The following is a 20,769-nucleotide window of genomic DNA, read 5'->3' as shown; positions in this document are numbered from 1 at the left end:
CATTAGCATTTCTACTTTTCTGAGTAAGTTCTGGCCCAATCTAAGATTTCAGTACCTAGGCCTGAATGTATGATTGAGATAGACAGTGACTTCAAGCAATTTAAGAGTAAAAATTTAACAATCATGAGACACAAAGAAAGTGTTAAAGGAGCAAGTTTAAGAAATGGATCAGAAAGCAAGGATCACAACCAAAGCTAAAGCAACATGTTGAATGGCATGACATGTGTTAATCCTAAACCTGTAATTACAATAAAATATGAACTTATCATGACTAATATCACTTGGTAGAGAGAAGGCTCTTAAGAGTATCGATTTGAATCAAAACTGAGAAATAATGTCTTTCTTTTTGTTTGGAAAACAGAGAAATTCGTTTGTGTCACATCTCATCAAAGCTTCTACATCAAACTACATCATGTTAAACAAGATAATTCTACTGTTGATGCTTCAGATAAGTCTCCTAGGAATCTCTCTTGGTGGGAATGTTCTGATTTGGCCAATGGAAGGTAGTCATTGGCTAAATGTTAAGATAATTATAGATGAGCTGATTAAAAAAGAGCACAATGTGACTGTCCTAGTTGCCTCTGGTGCACTTTTCATCACACCGACCGCTAACTCATCTCTGACATTTGAAATATACAAGGTGCCTTTTGGCAAAGAAAAAATTGAAGGAGTAATTAAAGACTTTGTTTTGACATGGATGGAGTATAGACCATCTCCTTCAACTATTTGGAGATTCTATCACGAAATAGCCAAAGTTATCAATGACTTCCACATGGTATCCAGAGAAATCTGTGATGGCGTTCTCCAAAATTCACAACTGATGGAAAAGCTGAAGAAAAGCAAATTTGAGGTTCTAGTGTCAGATCCAGTGTTTCCTTGTGGAGATATAGTAGCGTTAAAATTAGGAATTCCATTTATATATTCCTTGAGGTTTTCTCCCGCCTCAACAGTGGAAAAGCACTGTGGGAAGGTACCATACCCTCCTTCCTATGTTCCTGCTATTTTATCAGAACTCACCGACCAGATGTCTTTCACTGACAGAATAAGAAATTTCATCTCTTACCATCTACAGGACCACATGTTTAATACTCTTTGGAAATCTTGGGATTCCTATTATAGTAAAGCTTTAGGTATGTAGCTTTTTAAAATTATTATTATTTGAATTTAAACAAAGCTTTTAATAACCTCATTTTTATTCCCCAGGACTATTCTTTTTCTGTCTTATTTATTGATCACTACCTATTTCCATCATTTGGCTTCTTTATATCATTTACAATATAGGACCTCCCTGGTGGTGCAAGGGGTTGAGCACAGACCTGTGAAGCTATCTGTGGCCTCTGCAGCATGAGTTCAATCCCTGGCCAGCCAGGGAGCTGCCCGATAATGCAGCAGACCTGTCCTGTCTCGCCCGCTGCTCCCCTCAGCAGTGTATTTCGGTCATTCTGCCTTCTGTCTCTGGTGAATCCTCTCACCCCCTGCAACTCTAGCTGACACCCTGGCTCTTGTATGCATAAATAACAAAAGAAAGAAAGATAAAAGACAATATGCTTCAGAGCTGCAATAGGAGTTCTTTTTGTTTCCTAATTTTGTGTACTTGAGGATACCAACATAACTATAAGTTATTTCACGGGTAAGATAAATTGACAAAATGAAAATAAAACTGGATTCTCATTCATTTAAATATTGCACTGAATATGGAAATTGCCAAGAAATTTTAGTGGTGTATGGGGAAAACTGAAAGAGATTAAGCTTTCCAGAAGTCCATTATGGACACATAGGTGTGTGTGTGTGTATGCTTAAAAGTATCTATTAAATAGAAAATTTCTGATCATTGCTCATAGATTTCCTACTATTTACTAGGTACTCCTTCAGTGTCCAGAGATTATAACAAACATGAAAATGAAGCCCCAGGCTTCAAGGGCTCCACAGTAAACCAGAGCAGTCAGATATAAGGGGAATTATATACAATATTAACAATGTGGATGTGACAAATATGTGTAAAGTTCCGAGCTAGTACAAAGGAGATAGGCATTATGTGGAAGGAGAGAATGAGTCTGAAAAAATTCAAAGTTGAGGTGATGCTCAAGTTTTCTGAACAATATATATGAACTTTCCTAAAAATTAAATGTGGGGAATGAAACAGTGAATCCAATGTTGTGGAATCTCAAAAACTCACACATATACTTTGATGATCTTTATTTATCAATGTTAAAGTGCGAGCTGAACAGACAGGGGGGAGAAAGCTGGAGATGTTAGGATTACAAGAAAGAATTAATTCAATTAATATTTACTTTTAGTGTATTTTTCTCATGGTAACAGTAATTTACAAAATTATATGATTCAGAAATGTATGTTCACACTTCTTCGGATGTATGTTGCTATACCACATGCACCAGCAAGGCACCTGTGGTCCTCCAACATAGTCTATTGTCACCCTCTTCCATTTGCTCTCCATCCTACTCTCAGCCTCTTGAAGCCCCAGTTTTGTGTCAGTTTTGGGGAGGTTTGTTTTTGGTTTGATTTTGACTCTTTGTTTATATTCCACCTGTGAGTGAAAACATCTGATATTTCATTTAGCATAATCCCCTCCATATTGAGATGATGGAAGAGTTCATTTATTTTTAGAGCTGAGTAATATTTCATGTGTACATAAACCACATTTTCTTAATCCACACCTCTGTCCTTGGGCACTTAGGTTGTTTCCAATTCTATGCCAAAATAAATAAATAAAATCTTTAAAAACAAACAAAGAAACAAAAAACTCCTATATCTTTTTGGCTAGGAAAGTCTTTATTATTTCTCATCCATATCTTTAAGAGAGTCTATATTTGTGTATTTGAATACTTCAATTCCATCACTCCTTTTCCATAGGTTTTCTCAGAAAAGTCTGATGTAAGCCTGAAGGGAGTACTTATATAGGTTATTTGCCTTTTTTTCTAGCCAGTTTCAACATTTATTCTTTGTCTTAAATTCTTGATAGTTTCACACTCTGTGTCTTGGCATACGTCTCATAACATATAAATAACCAGATGTTATTTTAGTTTTATGGATGTGTATATTTAGTTTGGGAAGTTTTCCTCTATTGTTTCTTTATATAAGATTTCTGCTCCCCTCTCTGCTACCTCATTTCCTTCTGGATAACTCATTATTCTTATATTTCCTTTTGTAATAGAGTCAGATAATTCTTGAAGTATTTCTTCATTTTTTTTCCTTCATATTTCCTTTTCTTCTTCCACCTTGGTACTTTGTCCCTATCATACTCACATATCATGTCATATGACCACTGATTCAGTCTTTAATTGGTCTACTCTACTTCTATAGCTTTCAGATTTTTCTCCCTCCTGTGTAGACCTCTTTATATTCTGAATCTCTGTTATTTTCTTAATTAAAGCTTCAGTTTCTCTTTGATGTTCATTAATTATATTTGTAAGGTCATTCATTTATCTTTCTGAGTTTTCTTATATCTCTTTAATAAGTTTTCTGTGTTTTAATTTCTTTGAATTTCCTTATCATAGTGATCTTGAAATCTATAACTTATAGAAGGATAAAATTTTACATGTTTTTGAGGTTGCATTCTGGAAGGTTTTTTTCTCATTGTGATGACACATGTCCTTGAGGATCAAGATGCCTTGTATTATATTTCCTATGAAAGCATGTCCCTATATTTTTTAAGTCTATAATAATAACTTAGAGATTTGCAGTACTACTTTTCCAGTAGATGGCACTGTTTTCTTGTTTGTTTTTTAAATTTTCCCCAGAGTTATATTATTTTAGAGGTTTGGCCTCTTTCCAAGCTATTGTAGATCTGAAGATGTGATCCTGCCGCTGCTGGGTCAATGGTGAGAAAGTGCCTGAATGCTGTGGAGGTGGGGGCAGGGGACTGGTTCATGCCTGTGACACTGTTGATGTCCTTCCTCTCTGTGGTCCCAGAGTCCAATCTCTGTAGATTACACACTGTCAGTGTGCCTTACAAGGTTAATGCCAGCCTGGAAGGATGGGATATATGGAACAATGCTCTTGTTCCATTCACTGTGGACCTAGATTCTGGGAGTACATCAGCTCCTTAGCACATACATACCCTCAGTCAATGTTATGTGTCTCCTTACCAGTTAGGCCCCCTCTCTGGGCTTGCAAACCTTGTGGGAAAGTTTTTAAGGCCACAATCTCCAGGCATTTCTCTCCACCTTCCTCTTGCTAAATGAAGCAAGAATCTCCTCATTGTGCTTTCTGGTACAGTCTGTGCTAATCCCCCATGTACAAGAGATTTTCCAGTTCTGCCCCATGCCAAAGGACCTTCTGGTACAGCACTAGTGTGGGCTAATTTCGGATTATTTTCCTGGGAACAAAACAAGAAACATCCTTAAATGCCATCTTTGACCAAAAGCTTAATAAATATTTTCAAATTTCCTTATATGTAATGCTAAGCATTTTGATTTTATGGGAACCAAACTGTGAAGCATTTCAAAGGATATAGTATGACTAGACTGTATTTTATCTAAATCAGTTGAACAGACATGTACCTTGAGTAGATGGTTGTTAAACTGTGGCGTACTGCAAGGAAGAACGTATTAGAACAGGCTCTTGATAAACAATTTTCACTTACTCATATGGGACCGTGGAAAAGTAATTAAGTCTCTTTGTACTTTGCAGTTATTTATGTTATCTCTAACAGAGCTCCTGAAAGGACTAAATTTGTTAACATATAACAGGGACTTTCAAATAGTGTCTAGGAGAAACTAACCAGCAAGTATTGGTAACTGATCAAGTGAAATTAATAAAAGTTGCCGATAGTAGAAGATTATTAAGAAGGGTGACGACGAGGTTAAAATGATTTCAATATTTCTGATTTCAGTAACTGAAAAAGGGCACAATTAACCGAAATGGTGAACATGTGAGAGAGATGATTTGGGAATGAGAATGATGCATTCCATTTTGGGCAAAGTGTATATGAAGTGCTTTGGGGAATATCTGGTTAAGTCCAGTAAGCACTTTGATATATGGGATGAAAATGAGAATGATAGGGAGTGCCATTTGTGAGAAAGTTAAGTGTCATCTAAATAAGAATGGTATGATTTTACTCTCTGATGATCACCTAATTTCCAAGCTTCCTGCTTTCCTTTTATATGCAGCTTGCTTGACAGAATAATTAATTTCTATGCTATACTTTGTACATGTAGAATAATAAATGCTTTTTTATTTCTTTTTAAAATTTTTTAATATATTTTATTTTATATAATTCTTACATCATTTTTTTCATTTTTGCACAATGTATGCATTTTCATTTTGGTTATATTCCTCATACAATTCTGCCCCCCTTATTTTGACCCTAATCCCTTCTCTTCTCCTCCCCTCCCCCTGTAGTGTGTCTCTGGTTTATAGTTGCTTGTTGATTTTGATTTTTTTCTTTATTATAATTAGCCCTTTTCCTGGTCCCTTATTTAGGTTTTCTAAATTCCTGCTATGAGTGAGACCATCCGGTATTTTTCTTTTTCTTTCTGGCTTATTTCGCTGAGCATGATCCCTTCCAGATCTATCCATGTTGCTGTACATTGCATGAGTTTATCTTTTTTGATTGCTGAATAATATTTCATTGTGAACCCATTGTGATCCAGTCATTTATTTTTGGGCATTATAAATGCTTTCTTATATAGCATATTTCTGAAACTATCAAAAATCAAATGATTTAAAGTTAAGCATTAGGCTTATATGTTATTTATATTCCCAGAAAGCTAAAATCATTTCACAGTGCATATTACACTCATATTTTGAATAGTTTTAGATTTTGAATATCCAATATTTTAACATGATTTCATGATAAGCCTCACAAGCATGCACTTAACACCAATGATATTCATAGAGATAAAATCTTTCCCATTTTTGACAAATTGTGTTTCTATGTTTGTTATTAAGATTTGAGGTTTAAATCAAAAAAGATAAATTCATGCCATTTTCAGCAACATGGATGGATTTAGAAGGGATTATGATCAGTGAAATAAGCCAGAAAGAAAAAGAAAAATATCACATGGTTTCACTTATAGGAGGAATATAGGGGAAACAAATAAGGGATCAGGAAAAAAAAATAACTATAACAAATTAAAAAACAAAATTAACAGGCAACTATAAATCAGAAATATTTTGTAGGGGAGGGGTAGGGAGTGAGATCAAAACAGTAGAGGGAAGAGCACAAGGGACTATGATGATGGTGCATGGATGAATTGGTGGTGGGAATTCTAGAGGGACTACACCTGAGAGGAGAAAGCATACAAAAAGGAAGAATGATGTAAACAATATAAAAGAAATTTAAAAAAAGATTTGATGCTTTAACTTATTATTATTAATACAACAAAGTAATTTTGAACTTTCACTCATTTTAACACAATAATGATTTCAAAAAATTGAAGGAATTAAATATTCTCTATATACTGCAGAGCTTGCAATGTTGTCTGCAAAGCTTTCAATGTTGCAATGTTGTCTATCTAGATTGTGAGATCTAGAGATGTTTATCAGCTGATGAATCAAAACCCTAAAAGGCATTAAAAATTAAAATGAAAAAGTACTATGTGCAAAACAGTAGGTTGCATATATGTGTTGAAAAGAGAATATTTGAGGTTCCTCTGTAATGGTAGCTATTGACAGTCTTCTTTTCCACAAATCTCTGTTCTAAAAGAGTTAGATAATGGATCTCTAGCAATCAAAATAGTTATGCATATTTAGTATAGAATGAGTATGAATTACTAAAAATAAAAATGTAGGATAAAAAATGATGTGAAAATGGTTACTTAAACTGATAATCAACAGAACTTATCATTTCCTCTGGATGTCTTCAATAAACAGTTGATCCAAAACTTAATATATGTTTATCTCCTGGGATATAAATAAAGACCTAGTTATCTGTCTTTCACAGAGAATAAGCAATAGTAATTATAGACAAATATTTAGTTATCCTATGATCACAGAAGTGAATTGTCAACATCATAGAGCTAAAACAGGATCTTAAAAATGAAGAATGAAGATGAACAAATAGCAATGTCATGAGATAATAAAATTGTCAAGCTCTGCAAAAACTCTTCACTGTCCTTATACATATAGTAAGCTAACAATGCCATTTGAATATGTGTGACATCTCAGTTAATATGATAAAGGAATGTACATGGAAAGGTCCTCAATCACAATGTATATTTACATTTTTTATTTCATCACTTATGCCTTTATCAACTATTTTTTTCTCAACCTTTGAATAATTGTCATGATTGCAGTGTTTCGTATTCATGTTGGTAAGGTTATACTTGGATAAATCTTCTCAAACTCTCAGTCTCAGAATATCATTTCATTGTATTTTGCTTGTAAGTTAATGCTGGTAATAAAACCACACTCTTCTACTAGTTTTAAGACACGAGACTAATCTTTCTTAAGGTTGTTCATGGGAATGTAACAGGGATTTCTAAAAATGTTCTTACCCTCTAATTTTGATTGTATCATGTTTCTAATCAAATTATAGTCTTCCCACTGAGAATGACTATTTAAGTTTGTTTTACTAAAACATAATATACTTATTGATGCCCAGGGACATGAGCACTCATATCCAAAAAACCAGGTAAGAAGGAAAAGTATTGATGAGACAAATTAATTTTTTATGCTATACTTTGTACATGTAGAGTAATAAATGAGAATGATAAATGGAACTAAATTGCAAAATCAATTTATTTCCAATTTGTAATTTGAATTTAATTTTTACTTTAGCTTGAATATACTAATCAAACTCATTGAAACAAATTCATATTCACTTATGCCTCAAATTATCACACCTGACTGAATAAATAGGACACCTTTCTGTAAGATTACTTTTGGCAGTGGAATGCAAAAGAACCAGAGTGAGTCCTTAATCTCTCCTAATTGCTAGGAATTGGATATTATAATGTCAAAATCACTACTTATGTCAGGTCACAGGTATGTTAGTTCAAGCTCATGGATATCATTTTAGAAATAGCAGTTACCATTTTTTGATTGCTTCCTATGCACTAGACTGTGATAAATACTTCCTATGTATTATATCTCTTAATTTTTGCAAACAATTTATAAAGAAAAGCACTAGTATTATATATGAGAATATCAAGACTTGGAAATATCAAGCATGCTAAAATTATATAGATCCTACTTTGAGAAATAGTTTCTAAATTTAAGTCTTTTAGACACCAAAGCTTCTAGAAAAATTTTCTCTCTTTTAATTTTTCAAGTACACATCAACTACTCAGGACATTTTAGATTTAAACTTTCTTGGATACTTCTTTCATTCAATGAATTTAGCTTTTAAAATGTAATATTCTATCTTTGACCTATTTCATACTTGCTGAATGGAGTTTAATTGGGCCATGTTATCACTAGGTAATTTGCTATTCCTTTAGGCATAGGTCTCCATGTATCTCTGTTGCTAGGTTGGGTTGCCTAGGAATAGCTTTCTTGTCCTAAACAATCTTTAACTGAAAATAAAAAGTTTTCTGCAGATACCAAATTTATTTCTTAAAATTTGAAGCAGGTAATTTCATTTTTATGTTCATATTAACAACAAAAGACATCAAAAATTGGGAAAATATTTTGGGAAAGAATAGTGTAATATTTTAATGCCATTAAAATATTTATAATCCACAAACATTACCTACTGTTATGAATAATTTTGCCACTATAACAGCAAAAAAGTTTTATTTTTTGGTCATTAATATTTTTATATTAGATTTATATATATATTATATGTAAATAATTAGGTGAATAATCTCTAATAACTAATACTATGCATATTAACAATAGAATATTTTGCAAACATATTCAACTAAATAGAAAAAGTAACATATCTTCAAGAAAACTTATGGCCATAATATTCAGATCTTTTCATGAAATAGGTACTACTGAGTATGAGTAATTAAAGTAAAATAAGTGCTGGGGCCTCCCCGGTGGCGCAGCGGTTGAGCGCTGGGTTGCGAAGCTGCCCGCAGCCTCTGTGGTGCCGGTTCGATCCCCGGCTGCTCCCAGGCCACCGGAGGAGGGTCCCACATGGCGCGTAGACCTCTCCTGCCGCCCGCTGCTCCCCTCAGCAGTGTACTTCAGTCCTTCTGCCTGCTCTGCTCCCTGCTCCCTGCTCTGGCTCTGGTGAATTCTCTCACCCTCCTGTGCTTCTGACTGTACCCATTGCATGTATAAACAAAACAAACAAACAAATAAATAAATAAATAAAAACATGCTTCTATTAAAAAAAAAAAAAGTAAAATAAGTGCTAAAAGTAAAAAAAATTTGGATGTTAAATGAATCATTTTTAAAATAAGATTCTCTAAAATACCATATATAACTAACATTTATAGAGCACAATGCTGGTCTAGATAATTTACATATCTTGTTTCATTCAGTCCTTACAACTCTAGGAAATAGGCCCATCATTTTCTCTCTTTCGTATAGAGGAGGCTTAGTAAACTGTCAGACATTAAAATCAAGGAAGTGGTGAAACATTCGATGTCAAAAAGCTCTAGAAAAATATTCAGTTCATATTAACAAAAAAAGGAACAAAAAGAAAATACATCTAAATTTAAGTTTCCAGAGGGCTAACGAAATGCCAATTAAGGAATTGAAATAAAATGGAAGCACTGATGTGAGGAAAAAACTGATAGCTATGAGGAAATTAATTCCTGCAGTAGGAAGACAGATTTTCAGACTCTAAGGCCATCTCCAAATTTAAGTGACAATGAAAACTGAATTAGCCTAATTAAATCCTAGCCCTAAGGGCAATGCTCAGGGAGCAAGAAGGATGTTCAAACTAGGCATGAATTTTGGGGGGAAATTGTAAGAAAGAATTTCCAAATAAATGTTTTTATAAGTGTTCTCAATTCAAACGGATAGCATCGTAGATATTTTAAGAAATTTAACACTAATTTTGCACAGATTAGCTACCTTTCTCCAGCAAATGTCATACATAAAACCTGTTATATGTTATTTTGAGAACAATTTTATTACTATATAGAATCCTCCCTTTCAAAGTAAACAGATTGGAATAAAAGTGAGGATTCAAGTACAAGCATAACATTCAAATTGGAAAAATTTTTCAAAGACTGACAGTTTTCATTCATGATATTCATGTACTGATGTTTCAGAGTCTTGTGCTTAAGTTATTTTCTAGGATCTTTAGTTTATGATATGTTATCAAACTTTCATGTATTGAAATGCAATGTTTTTCTAAATTTTACTGCTATAAATTGCTTCTGAAATATTGGATTTACGTAGTAGAACACAGAGGAAAGGACACTGAGCTAAGAACCAGAACACTTATGTATCCAATTGATCTACTACTTGCTGGCATTGTAACTTTGAGACTATTTTAACCTCTCAATCTATTTTCTTATATATAAAATGAAGTTGGACAAGCGGGGTATGCTCTCTCCAGAACGACATTTCTGCTATGCCATGGTTTAAACCTTACTCAAAGTAAGATAAACTCAGAAAGCAAACAAATATGTGACAATTGTAAATCACAGAGCTTCATTTTTTTCATGAAATCAGATGTATTAGCAGAAGTTGTTTTTTCCATTGATGAAATTAAATTTAAAGTTATACCTACTTATGCCCCTAAATATTTTGTCATCTTTTCACAAATTTTGAATTTTCAATTATGAAACATTTGATGTATACTGGAAAACAGAGAATACAGATTGACACCAATGAGATTAAGTACTTTACTTGCAAGTATACTTTGAAAACAACAACACATAATATATAGAATTAATTTCTGTTGTTTCCTATTATTCTTTATTACATTGGATAATTATTTTATCATTCTGAAAACTAGTTAACATTAAAATATTAACTTCGAAAACTCTTTAATTTTTGTTTGTTCAGGATCATTTAGCATGTCTACATGTCTATTTGATTCTGAGATATATTTTGATAAACTTAAGTTCTATCCTATTGTTAGTGAGTAATCTCTGTTATATTCTACTAATATTAACCTCAGTAATTGGACAAATATTTTACAGGTAAACTTTGTTGTGCTTTGTTGGTGGTGTTTTGTCTCCTTTTTATTGGAAAGTTATGAAAACAACATTTTTCTTTATGAAAATATTTTATATAGCCTATTTTAATGACCATAAAGATTAGAGCATTATTTTCTATTGTTGTTTTGTTTAAATCTAATTTTAATGATACTGCCATATATACAAATTGAGGCTGACTCTTCAAATGATGCAAATCAATAATTTTGAAAGTTTCTCTCTCCTATCTTTCTCTTTCTTTAACTTCCTATTTCTTTTGTACCCAAGGGCTTGAAATCACACAGTGCAAGGGCTATTAAATGTGGACAGGAAGTCTACCAGTTAATTTCCATTCTCAGTTTCTGATTTCTATCTTTTGATCATTTATTTGTTGTTTTTTTTTCTTTTAAATGTGAGCCTCTAATAATTTTAACTTTTAAAATAATATCATAATATGGCTATTCTTAACCATTTGCTACTCTCTGAGAATCTCAGCTGACAGATATCATTATATTCATGTTGACACCCTAATTTCAGGTTTTCAAGTCTAGTCTCCCAGTCAGGAACTGATCCCAGACTCCAGCAGCAGATCTGACTCCCAACCACTAGACCGCCACTGGTTGGTGTCTCACGAAGACGCAGCAAGACTCTCACTGATGTATAAGCAAAAGCAAAAAGAGAAATAGATATAAGAAAAAAATTATTAAGGAGAAAAGGAACAGAAATAAAGAGGGACTCCCAGGCTGGTGGAAACAGGCTAGGGAGGGGCAAGGTAGCTGAAGTAGAGTCCTGCCTCAGGGAACATACACCTTCTTTCCCTAATTATTCTAAAGCCCGGTCAGTCTCTTTGTGATTGGTTAGTTCTTGGTGGTCTCACTTATTCTGCCTTAATGTCTTTGTACCCAGAATTAAGTCTTGAGTCCCAGAGTCTTTTTTCTTTATTGTCCTTGTTCGGGAATGTTCTGTTGCCCCTAGTTCTGGGGTGTTTATTAGTTCCCTTTGCAATTTGTTACCCTTATCTCTGGAACCCTCCCTATTCCTCCAAGGCTTTTCCTATTCTATTCTGACCCTAGAGCCTATCCACTTGTGCTATGACTCAATGTTAGCTAGTCATTCTGAAATTAGCAGAATGAACTAAATTCTTGTTCTGAAGCAAGCAGTTTGCAAGGCAGCTTTGCAGATCTCTTTGTGAATCCACACAGTACTAAACACATTGGCATCATCACCTCTCATTTTTACACATGAGAAACCAGGACTGATAGGGTCTAGGTAGTTCCCATAGGGTCAGAAAGCTGATAAAAGGACATTTTTTAAATCTGGGGCTATTAAAACCTGGAGTTTACCTACATTAAGCTACTCTATCCCTCTTACTGAAGAAAAAAACAGTGTTTCCTTGGGTTCTATCTCCTGGATTTCTATATGAAGATGCCAGAGGGAAAGGAGTGAAAAATTTCCTGTAACCAGGAGATAATTTGCTTTATCAACAAAGAAAACTATTTTCTATTAAATGTATAGCACTACTAAATAACACAATTAGTGTAAACCATCTTGAAATATTTGAGCAAACTCCTTCTAAATGAAGTTTGCTTTTCATTTTTCCCCCCTAAATATAAACATGGGATATGATAATAATGCTGGTTTTGGACATTACCAAAGCTCCCAAAACAAAGACAAGACATAATGTCATAGAAGTCCAGCAATGAGTAAAATTATGTAATAATTGTGGCCCCAATTATATTATTTTGTTTTATGTTTTGGGCATGCAACTCAATATTAGTTTCATTATGCATAAGTGGAACAAATAACTTCTGCCATGCAATTTATAAAAAGGATGGAATTAAACAATGCATGTAAAACATACCTTATAGTAAAATATCCAACCTGATGGCATTATAGGTTTTGGCAAATTTGTTTTAGTAGTAAGAACTGTCATTTTTTTTCAACCTAATTTTGGGAATGATATAATAAATTGAAGAAACATTTTTAAAATCATACCATTACCATTACAGACTACACAGATACTAGAAGTCTTGCCTATCTGTTTCTTTTTCTTTAAAATAAGACCATGTTTCATTTGTTTTGGAATAATATTAATGCATATAATAATTTGAATTATATTATTTCCCTTTAATCTATAGATCAATTGACCTATGAATGAATGTAGCTATCACATTAAGAATTATTTTCTTTGAAAAAAATACCTAAAATAATTTGAAAGTTTCTTTTTATCTTAAAAGATTTACAAGGATGGTTTTCATAACGGATATCACCATGCCTAAGAAGTTTGTCCAGCTCCTGGTTTTTTATTTGACTCTGACTGAAATTGTTTTAAGTGGGAATGTGCTAATTTGGCCTACAGATGGTAGCCATTGGTTAAATATTAAAATCATTCTGGAAGAGTTAATTCAAAGAAATCACAACGTGACTGTACTGGCTTCATCAACAACTCTATTCATCAAATCAAATCTGAATTTTCCTGTGAATTTTGAGGTGATACCCGTTTCCTTCAATAAAAAAAATATAGATGACTTGATTGAACATATGATAGCACTGTGGATAAACCATAGACCAACTCCTCTTACACTCTGGACATTCTACAAAGAACTAGGAAAACTCCTAGATACTTTTTTCCGAATTAATATACAAATATGTGATGGAGTATTAAACAACCCCAAGTTAATGGCAAAACTTCAGAGAGGTGATTTTGATGTGTTAGTAGCAGACCCAGTAACAATCTGTGGGGACCTGGTGGCTCTGAAATTAGGAATTCCATTTATATATACATTGAGGTTCTCTCCAGCCTCAACAGTGGAAAGACACTGTGGGAAAATCCCAGCACCTGTCTCCTATGTACCTGCAGCCTTATCAGAACTCACTGACCAGATGACCTTTGGTGAAAGGGTTAAAAATACCCTATCTTATCATCTGCAAGACTATATTTTTCAGTCCTACTGGGGAGAATGGAATTCGTACTACAGCAAAGTTCTAGGTAAGTCTCTGAAACATTTCCTTATTAGTGATTCCAAATACCTTATTTATATTGTTAATACAACAAAAGTCTTCCATCCCACTGTATATATCAAGCAGAAATAAATAGATGTACTATATCTTCTTTCAAGTCTTTGATCATTATCTTTGGATAAGTTCCTAAAAAACAGAGTGGCATTGTTAATATGTATCTTACTGCTTAAATGAAAATACTCTTGGTTTTATTTAAGAATACATTTTTAATATGTAAATCGATTTTTAAATATATACTAAAGTACATTTAAAAGGATAAATTGTGACTGCCAAAAAATAGCCTGGCAAACATCTAAAAGTGGTAACAGGATTTATAGTCTCTTTCCATATTCTTTGTGTGTAAAAAACTTTAAAAAGCCTACGATCAGGTTTTGGAAACCTGACTTTATACCCTTCTCTGTCTCTCATCTCTCCACTCTTCGGTGCTCCTAGACATTTAAACAATTTTTTTAAAAAGATTTATTTATTTATCAAGCACTGGGTACAGTCAGAAGCGCGGGAGGGTGAGAGAATTCACCAGAGCCAGAGGGGAGAGCAGAGCAGGCAGACTGATGAAGTACACTGCTGAGGGGTGCAGCGGGCGGCAGGAGAGGTCAGCACGCCATGTGGGACCCTTGCCCTGCTGCTGGGGATAGAACCTGCACTGCAGAGGCTGCGGGCAGCTTCGCAGCCCAGCGCTCAACCGCTGCGCCATCAACCGCTGCGCCATCGGGGAGGTTCACTCCTAGACATTTAGACTAGCACTGTTTTCAACTTAATTTCTCAGTACTTTTTTTTAAAGATTTATTTATTTATGCATACAAGAACTGGGGTATAGGCCAGATGTGTGGGGGTGAAAGGATTCACCAGAGACAGAGTGGAGAGCAGAACAGGCAGATCTACTGAGATACAAGTTGAGGGGAGCAGCAGGCCAGACAAGAGAGGTCTGTTACTCCATGCGGGTAGCTCCTTGGCGGGGGATGGAACTCTCGCTGCAGTGGCTGCGGATAGCTTCTTAACCCCTTGCACCACCAGGGAGGCCCCTCAGTATCTTTTTGGTAAGCCTCAAGTTTCCTTGCTTCACAGAGTCCTTATAAGGATCAAACAAAATAATATAAAATATTAAGATAATTTCCAGTTGGTTGTTTATAGTACTTTTTCTGAGCCGTCATGTGTTTTCCTTAATTTTTCTATTTTCTTCTATTTTGAATGCTTTCATGTCTAAATCAATCAGTAGTACTAACTTATTAGCTAACAGTAGGAATTAAAAGTTGATACTACCAGTGATATTTTCTTACTAAGGCAAAATGAAAAAATAATGTCCTTTCATACACCTTCAGTCTTCCTTCCTACTTTGAGCTTTTTTCTTCTTCCTTATATGTTCCTTTTTGCGTAAAAATTGTACTTATTTACCAACAATCCAGTATCTATCACTTTTCTATTAGCTCACAGGTCAAAAATTCTACTCTATGAACTTCTAGTAAGAAGATACAAATAATAAAATATATAAAATGTTAGACTGAAACATGCTGTACAGTAAAATAAGAAGTGGAAATAGTTGTGGAAGTAGGATTACAATTTTAAATAAGGTGGTCTATGAAGATTTCAGATGAAAGATCTGAATTAAGTGAGGGTGAGAGCCAATAGCATCCCTGGAGGAAAAGCATTCAGGCACAGATATGTGAAAATACAAAGAAATGTGGCAGATTGTAAATGCTGGAATACCCTTAATGTAACTTGACTTTTATTTTATCTTTCACATGTAGAATTAGCATATTTTTTCTTTCCTTGATTTTGAAATATTTTTCATCCAATTTCCATGATGTAAACTTTTTTTTAGATTTGTTTTTGTTTGTTTTATTTTTTCATAGAAGAACTGGGATGCAAGCCAGAAAAGTAGGGAGTGGGGGTGTCAGAGGATTCACCAGAGACAAAGTGGGGAGCAGAACAGGTGAATCTTACTGAAATACACTGCTAAGGGCAGCAGCGGGCTAGACAGGAGAGGTCTGCTGTGCATTATGTGGGTTAGCTCCCTGGCCGGGGATCAAACTCAGGATGTATTGGTGATAGCACCGAGACTTAACACCTAGGCCACCAGCGAGGAGACCCACCATTTAATCTCAAATAAGGGAAGGAATTGAACATATCAAACATATAAAGAAACCACATGAAAGATCATTAAAATTTGTATATTCTTGGGTCTCCCCGGTGGCACAGTGGTTGAGCGCTGGGTTGCGATGCTGCCCGCAGCCTCTGCTGCGCCAGTTCGATCCCCGGCTGCTCCCCGGCCACCAGAGGAGGGTCACGCATGGCGCGCAGACCTCTCCTGCCGCCCACTGCTCCCCTCAGCAGTGTACTTCGGTCCTTCTGCCTGCTCTGCTTCCCGCTCTGGCTCTGGTGAATTCTCTCACCCTCCCGCGCTTCTGACTGTACACAGTGCATGCATAAACAAAAACAAACAAACAAATAAAATAAATAAATAAAACATGCCTCTATAAAATAAAAAAAAAAATGTATATTCTTTTGAAGAGATGGTAATTAGAAATTTGAAAGTAAAATTCTGTGCTTATGTACTTAACAATGCAATTTGAGTATATTTTCTTTTTGGCTGTACTCTGTATTTCATATGCCTCCAAAACGATTTGCTTTAAATTTAGATGTTATTCACATGATTTTCCAAATGCATTTGAAATGTGTCCTATAATAACTATCAATGCCCATTTACATATCACATAATGAATATTATAGATATTAAATGAGGTAAGATTAAGTAAGGGAATTATAAAAAGTACCATTGTGAAGGGTCTTGGAAAGCACATAAGGTTTTAGGTTTAAGTGTTATTTTCAAACTTTGTGATCTCAGTGTTTTCTCCTTTTTAAAAATGGGGTAATTATTTCACTGTATTATTTAGGATGATCATATGACATCATGGGTCAATTTGCTCTGACAATTATAAATAATAGGTTTATGTTGAACATTATTTACTACAAAATGCCCATAAACTCTGCAGTGGCGAGGCTCTAATTATTACAGTCGGGGCTGCATACACAGAGCATAGTCAATAAATACCAATAGAAAAATACATGGCCTCTGAAATATATTAATCCTTCCTTCACAAAGGAAGCCATCTGAAATTATATAATGTGTGAAGAAACCTTTGTAAAGCAAAATTTTCCAGACTTCTTATTTTCACAGGATGTTCATTTCGTTTCAGAAATATCACGTTTTTGGAAATTAAATCTTACTTACTTAAATCCTTTCTATTCTTCATGTTACTAAGCATATTTTGGCAGCAAATTTTGCATATTTTATTTCAGATAGAATTATACTGCTAAGAAAAACTGGTAAAATCCAGTTTGTCTTTAGCTTGCAATTACATTCTAAAAGTATTAGTGACACCAGGTATCTGAAAACTAATATAAAGGGCAGGTGCCTTATATATCCTATTATTATATTTGAACACATATCAGATTTCTGTGTAGTTTCCATTACAATGGCTATTTATTTCAAAGGGAAAAGTTGACTAGAAGTAGAGCATGTTTAAATGCAGTAAAGTTCCAAATATCTATATTAAAGAAACTAGAAGAAATAAGGAAATATCTAACAGCGTATTTAAAAATTCCAGCATATCTAAAACTATCAGTGAGGAGATCTTAAAGTTTATGGATGTAGTAAATAAAAATTATTACCAATTAGAATTTAAATATGCTTCAAATACCTAATCAAACAGATGACATTCCCATATCTGGGAATATGACATTATTGCTACACTTATCCAAGAATTAATCTATTATTACATCTTTCCCATCTTTCTTGATTTTTAAATGCGCTTTTCTAATAAAATGAACCAATCTGAGGGGATGTGAACTTACTCCCCTGAATCATATACACTGCTGTAAACCAATGTTTACAATTAAAAAAAATGAACAACATTCCTTAGAGAAATGGTTTATATTAAAGTTGAAGCAGTGAAAATAAGAGATAAGCTTAAACTATCTCATGGTATTAGAAAGTAAAAGTTGTTGAATTTAATTTCTAGGAATTCTTTTTGGTATTTTAGCAGATTTTTCATAATGACTATTTTAAAAAAATGGAGTCATGTTGAAAGGACACAGGAGACAATATGCACAAAATTTCTAAAATCTGGGATAATTTGAGCAATATGAAATAATGGTAATAGTGGAATTCATAATCTAAAATAAAATTTTGAGTCATACTGCTATAAATAACTGAATAAATAAGTAATTCCTTAATTTCCAATTAATATCTCCAGAAGGAATGTGAAAATTTTAAATTGACTGGGTTTTTTAAAAAAGATTTATTTTATTTATGCATGCAAGAACTGGGGTGCAGACCAAAGGTGGGAGTGTGTGTGAGAGGATTCACCAGAGACAATGGGGAGCAGAACAGGCAGAAGTACTGAAATATACTGCTGAGGGGAGCAGCTAGTGAGACAGAAGAGGTCTGCTGTGCCATGTGGGCTGCTCCATGACTGTGTTGGGTGGGCGTCGAACTCGTGCTGCGGTGGCTGGCGACAGCCTGACGGCCCCATGTCTTTAAACCCTGCGTCACCAGGGAGACCCTCGACCAGGTTTTTAAAGTTAAAATTTTACATAATCAAAATAAAATTATTAAAAGTAGGAATTCTTATGAAAGATTTGTTAATTAGCCTGCCAATGTCATATTTTTTTCTCCCAGTATTCTACCCAAGTCTTCTTACCTCCCCCCTTTTCATTTATATTCCTCCAACTGTGATAGTTCCATTTATGGGGCCTAGTGACTAATTATTTTCTAGACTATCCCTCAGTTGGGTTTTCCTATTATTTTCTAATGATTAGAGTGAGGGTATGAATTTTTGGTACTAATTCTACAGAAGTAATCTTGTGTTCTTCACAGTGAGGCATTTAAAGAAGTACATATTATAGATAAATTTTTACTAGTGACAATTTTAATCACAATTTTGCCCTTGGTAATTATCAAGTATATTGTAGGGAGTTTCTTAAAACTGTATGAGTCATACTAATCATCTGATTGCACAGATGCAGTAAAATTACAATTACTAACCACAGAAGGAAACATAAAAATTGAAAATCCCAATTATTCAAACACCCAATAATAAATGCTTCAGGTTATGCAGAATTCTCTATACTTCATTTGTAACATTTGTAACATTACCTATAAAATGATTATTAAAAAATAAAAGTAATTGGAAGATTTGTCTAAAAGAACACAAATATCAGACTTAGTTTTTCAGTCTGGTTTCATGGAAAAGGAGAGGACACACCAAGTACGTAAAATCAACATCTAGATTCAGACATCTTAGTCTATTCTCTGTTTCTATTAACCATTCTATATTATTTCCTATTCCAAGACTTTATTCAAATCTTAATTCTAAATAATATCCCTAGATTTATCTTCTAGCTCACTAGTTATTTGTATAGCTGTATCTAATTAACCATTTATCCATTGAGTTTTTTATTTAATTTGTTGACTTATTAATTTTAAGAAATTCTCTTTGATTCCTTAAAATTTTTTCACAATTACTCTTTTTAATCTCTTATTTCTTACTCATATTTTCAGGTTTCACTTTCATATGGTTAAGCACATCATTAAAAATAATTTTATATTTCATTATAAATAATCCTCGTATTTCAAATCACTACATTAATATTTCTTTCACCTATTGCCTTTGCTGATTTTTAGTCATGAAACCTATTTCATTGTAAAAGGTATCTGGTTTTTTTAACTCGACATTTTATCTTTTTTTTTTTTTTAAGATTTATTGATTGATTGATTGATACATACAAGCACTGGGTACAGTCAGAAGCACGGGAGGGTGAGAGAATTCACCAGAGCCAGAGCAGAGAGCAGAGCAGGCAGAAGGACCGAAGTACACTGCTGAGGGGAGCAGCGGGCGGCAGGAGAGGTCTGCGCGCCATGTGGGACCGTCCTCAGGTGGCCGGGGAGCAGCCGGGGATCGAACCAGCGATGCAGAGGCTGCGGGCAGCTTCGCAACCCAGCGCTCAACCGCTGCGCCACCGGGGAGGCCCCTCAACATTTTATCTTTGAGGTCAGGGCCCAAGTTTCTTCAAAGAAGCATTTCTAGTTTGAATTTGAACTGGATATCCATGTGAAGAGTGACTGTTAAGTATTCTAAGGGTAGATTTTTTTAATATACGTAGTGCCAAGTAAAATTTTACAGCAATTTTCCTTGCTATAAAATTCTATGTAATAGAACTCATATGGTATAGCTAGGATCAATTTGGGAAACTAACACTACGAGAAATTGTATTTGGGGGGCCTCCCCGGTGGCGCAGCAGTTGAGCGCTGGGTTGCAAAGCAGCCCGCAGCCTCTGCAGTGCCGGTTCGATCCCCAGCTGCTCCCCGGCCACCGGAGGAGGGTCCCATATGGCGCGCAGACCTCTCCTGCCACCCGCTGCTCCCGTAAGCAGTGTACCTCAGTCCTTCTGCCTGCTCTGCTCCCTGCTCTGGCTCTGGTGAATTCTCTCACCCTCCACGCTTCTGACTGTACCCAGTGCTTGTATAAATAAATAAAAAAATCTTTAAAAAAAAAAAAACAATATGTATTTGGAATGGGGATAAGGGTAGGTCTTGGGCAAACTTTCAAACTTTCCTACTCCTGGCACAAGAGTATGCTTCAAAGAAAGGACTCAGCTTTGTTTAAGCAATTTTCACATTTTTCATTTTCTTACCAAATCAAAAATGAGTTTTAAAGGGACAATTTTATATTTTAACCAGAAT

General features: G+C 34.5%; 1 protein-coding gene across 4 annotated transcripts in view; it reads left to right on the top strand.

The window, feature by feature from the left end:
- Nucleotides 1–310: 310 nt before the first annotated feature.
- LOC119260282 (UDP-glucuronosyltransferase 2A1) overlaps nucleotides 311–20,769 on the top strand; it is a 42,155-nt gene continuing 21,696 nt past the window's right edge. For 2 of the 4 annotated variants that reach the window (XM_037529267.1, XM_054687961.1), the window contains exons 1-2: nucleotides 413–1,130; nucleotides 13,366–13,995. In XM_037529267.1, the coding sequence (XP_037385164.1) occupies nucleotides 413–1,130; nucleotides 13,366–13,995 (1,348 nt within the window). Of the gene's footprint in view, nucleotides 1,131–13,365; nucleotides 13,996–20,769 lie in introns of all 4 variants that reach the window. The other 2 variants (XM_037529272.1, XM_037529271.1) reach the window with 2 other exon arrangements.

The sequence above is a fragment of the Talpa occidentalis genome, unplaced genomic scaffold, assembly GCF_014898055.3.
Source record: "Talpa occidentalis isolate TD23 unplaced genomic scaffold, MPIMG_talOcc4v2.1 talOcc4.6, whole genome shotgun sequence".
Classification (NCBI taxonomy): domain Eukaryota; kingdom Metazoa; phylum Chordata; class Mammalia; order Eulipotyphla; family Talpidae; genus Talpa; species Talpa occidentalis.
This window is presented reverse-complemented; position numbering and strand designations above follow the sequence as displayed.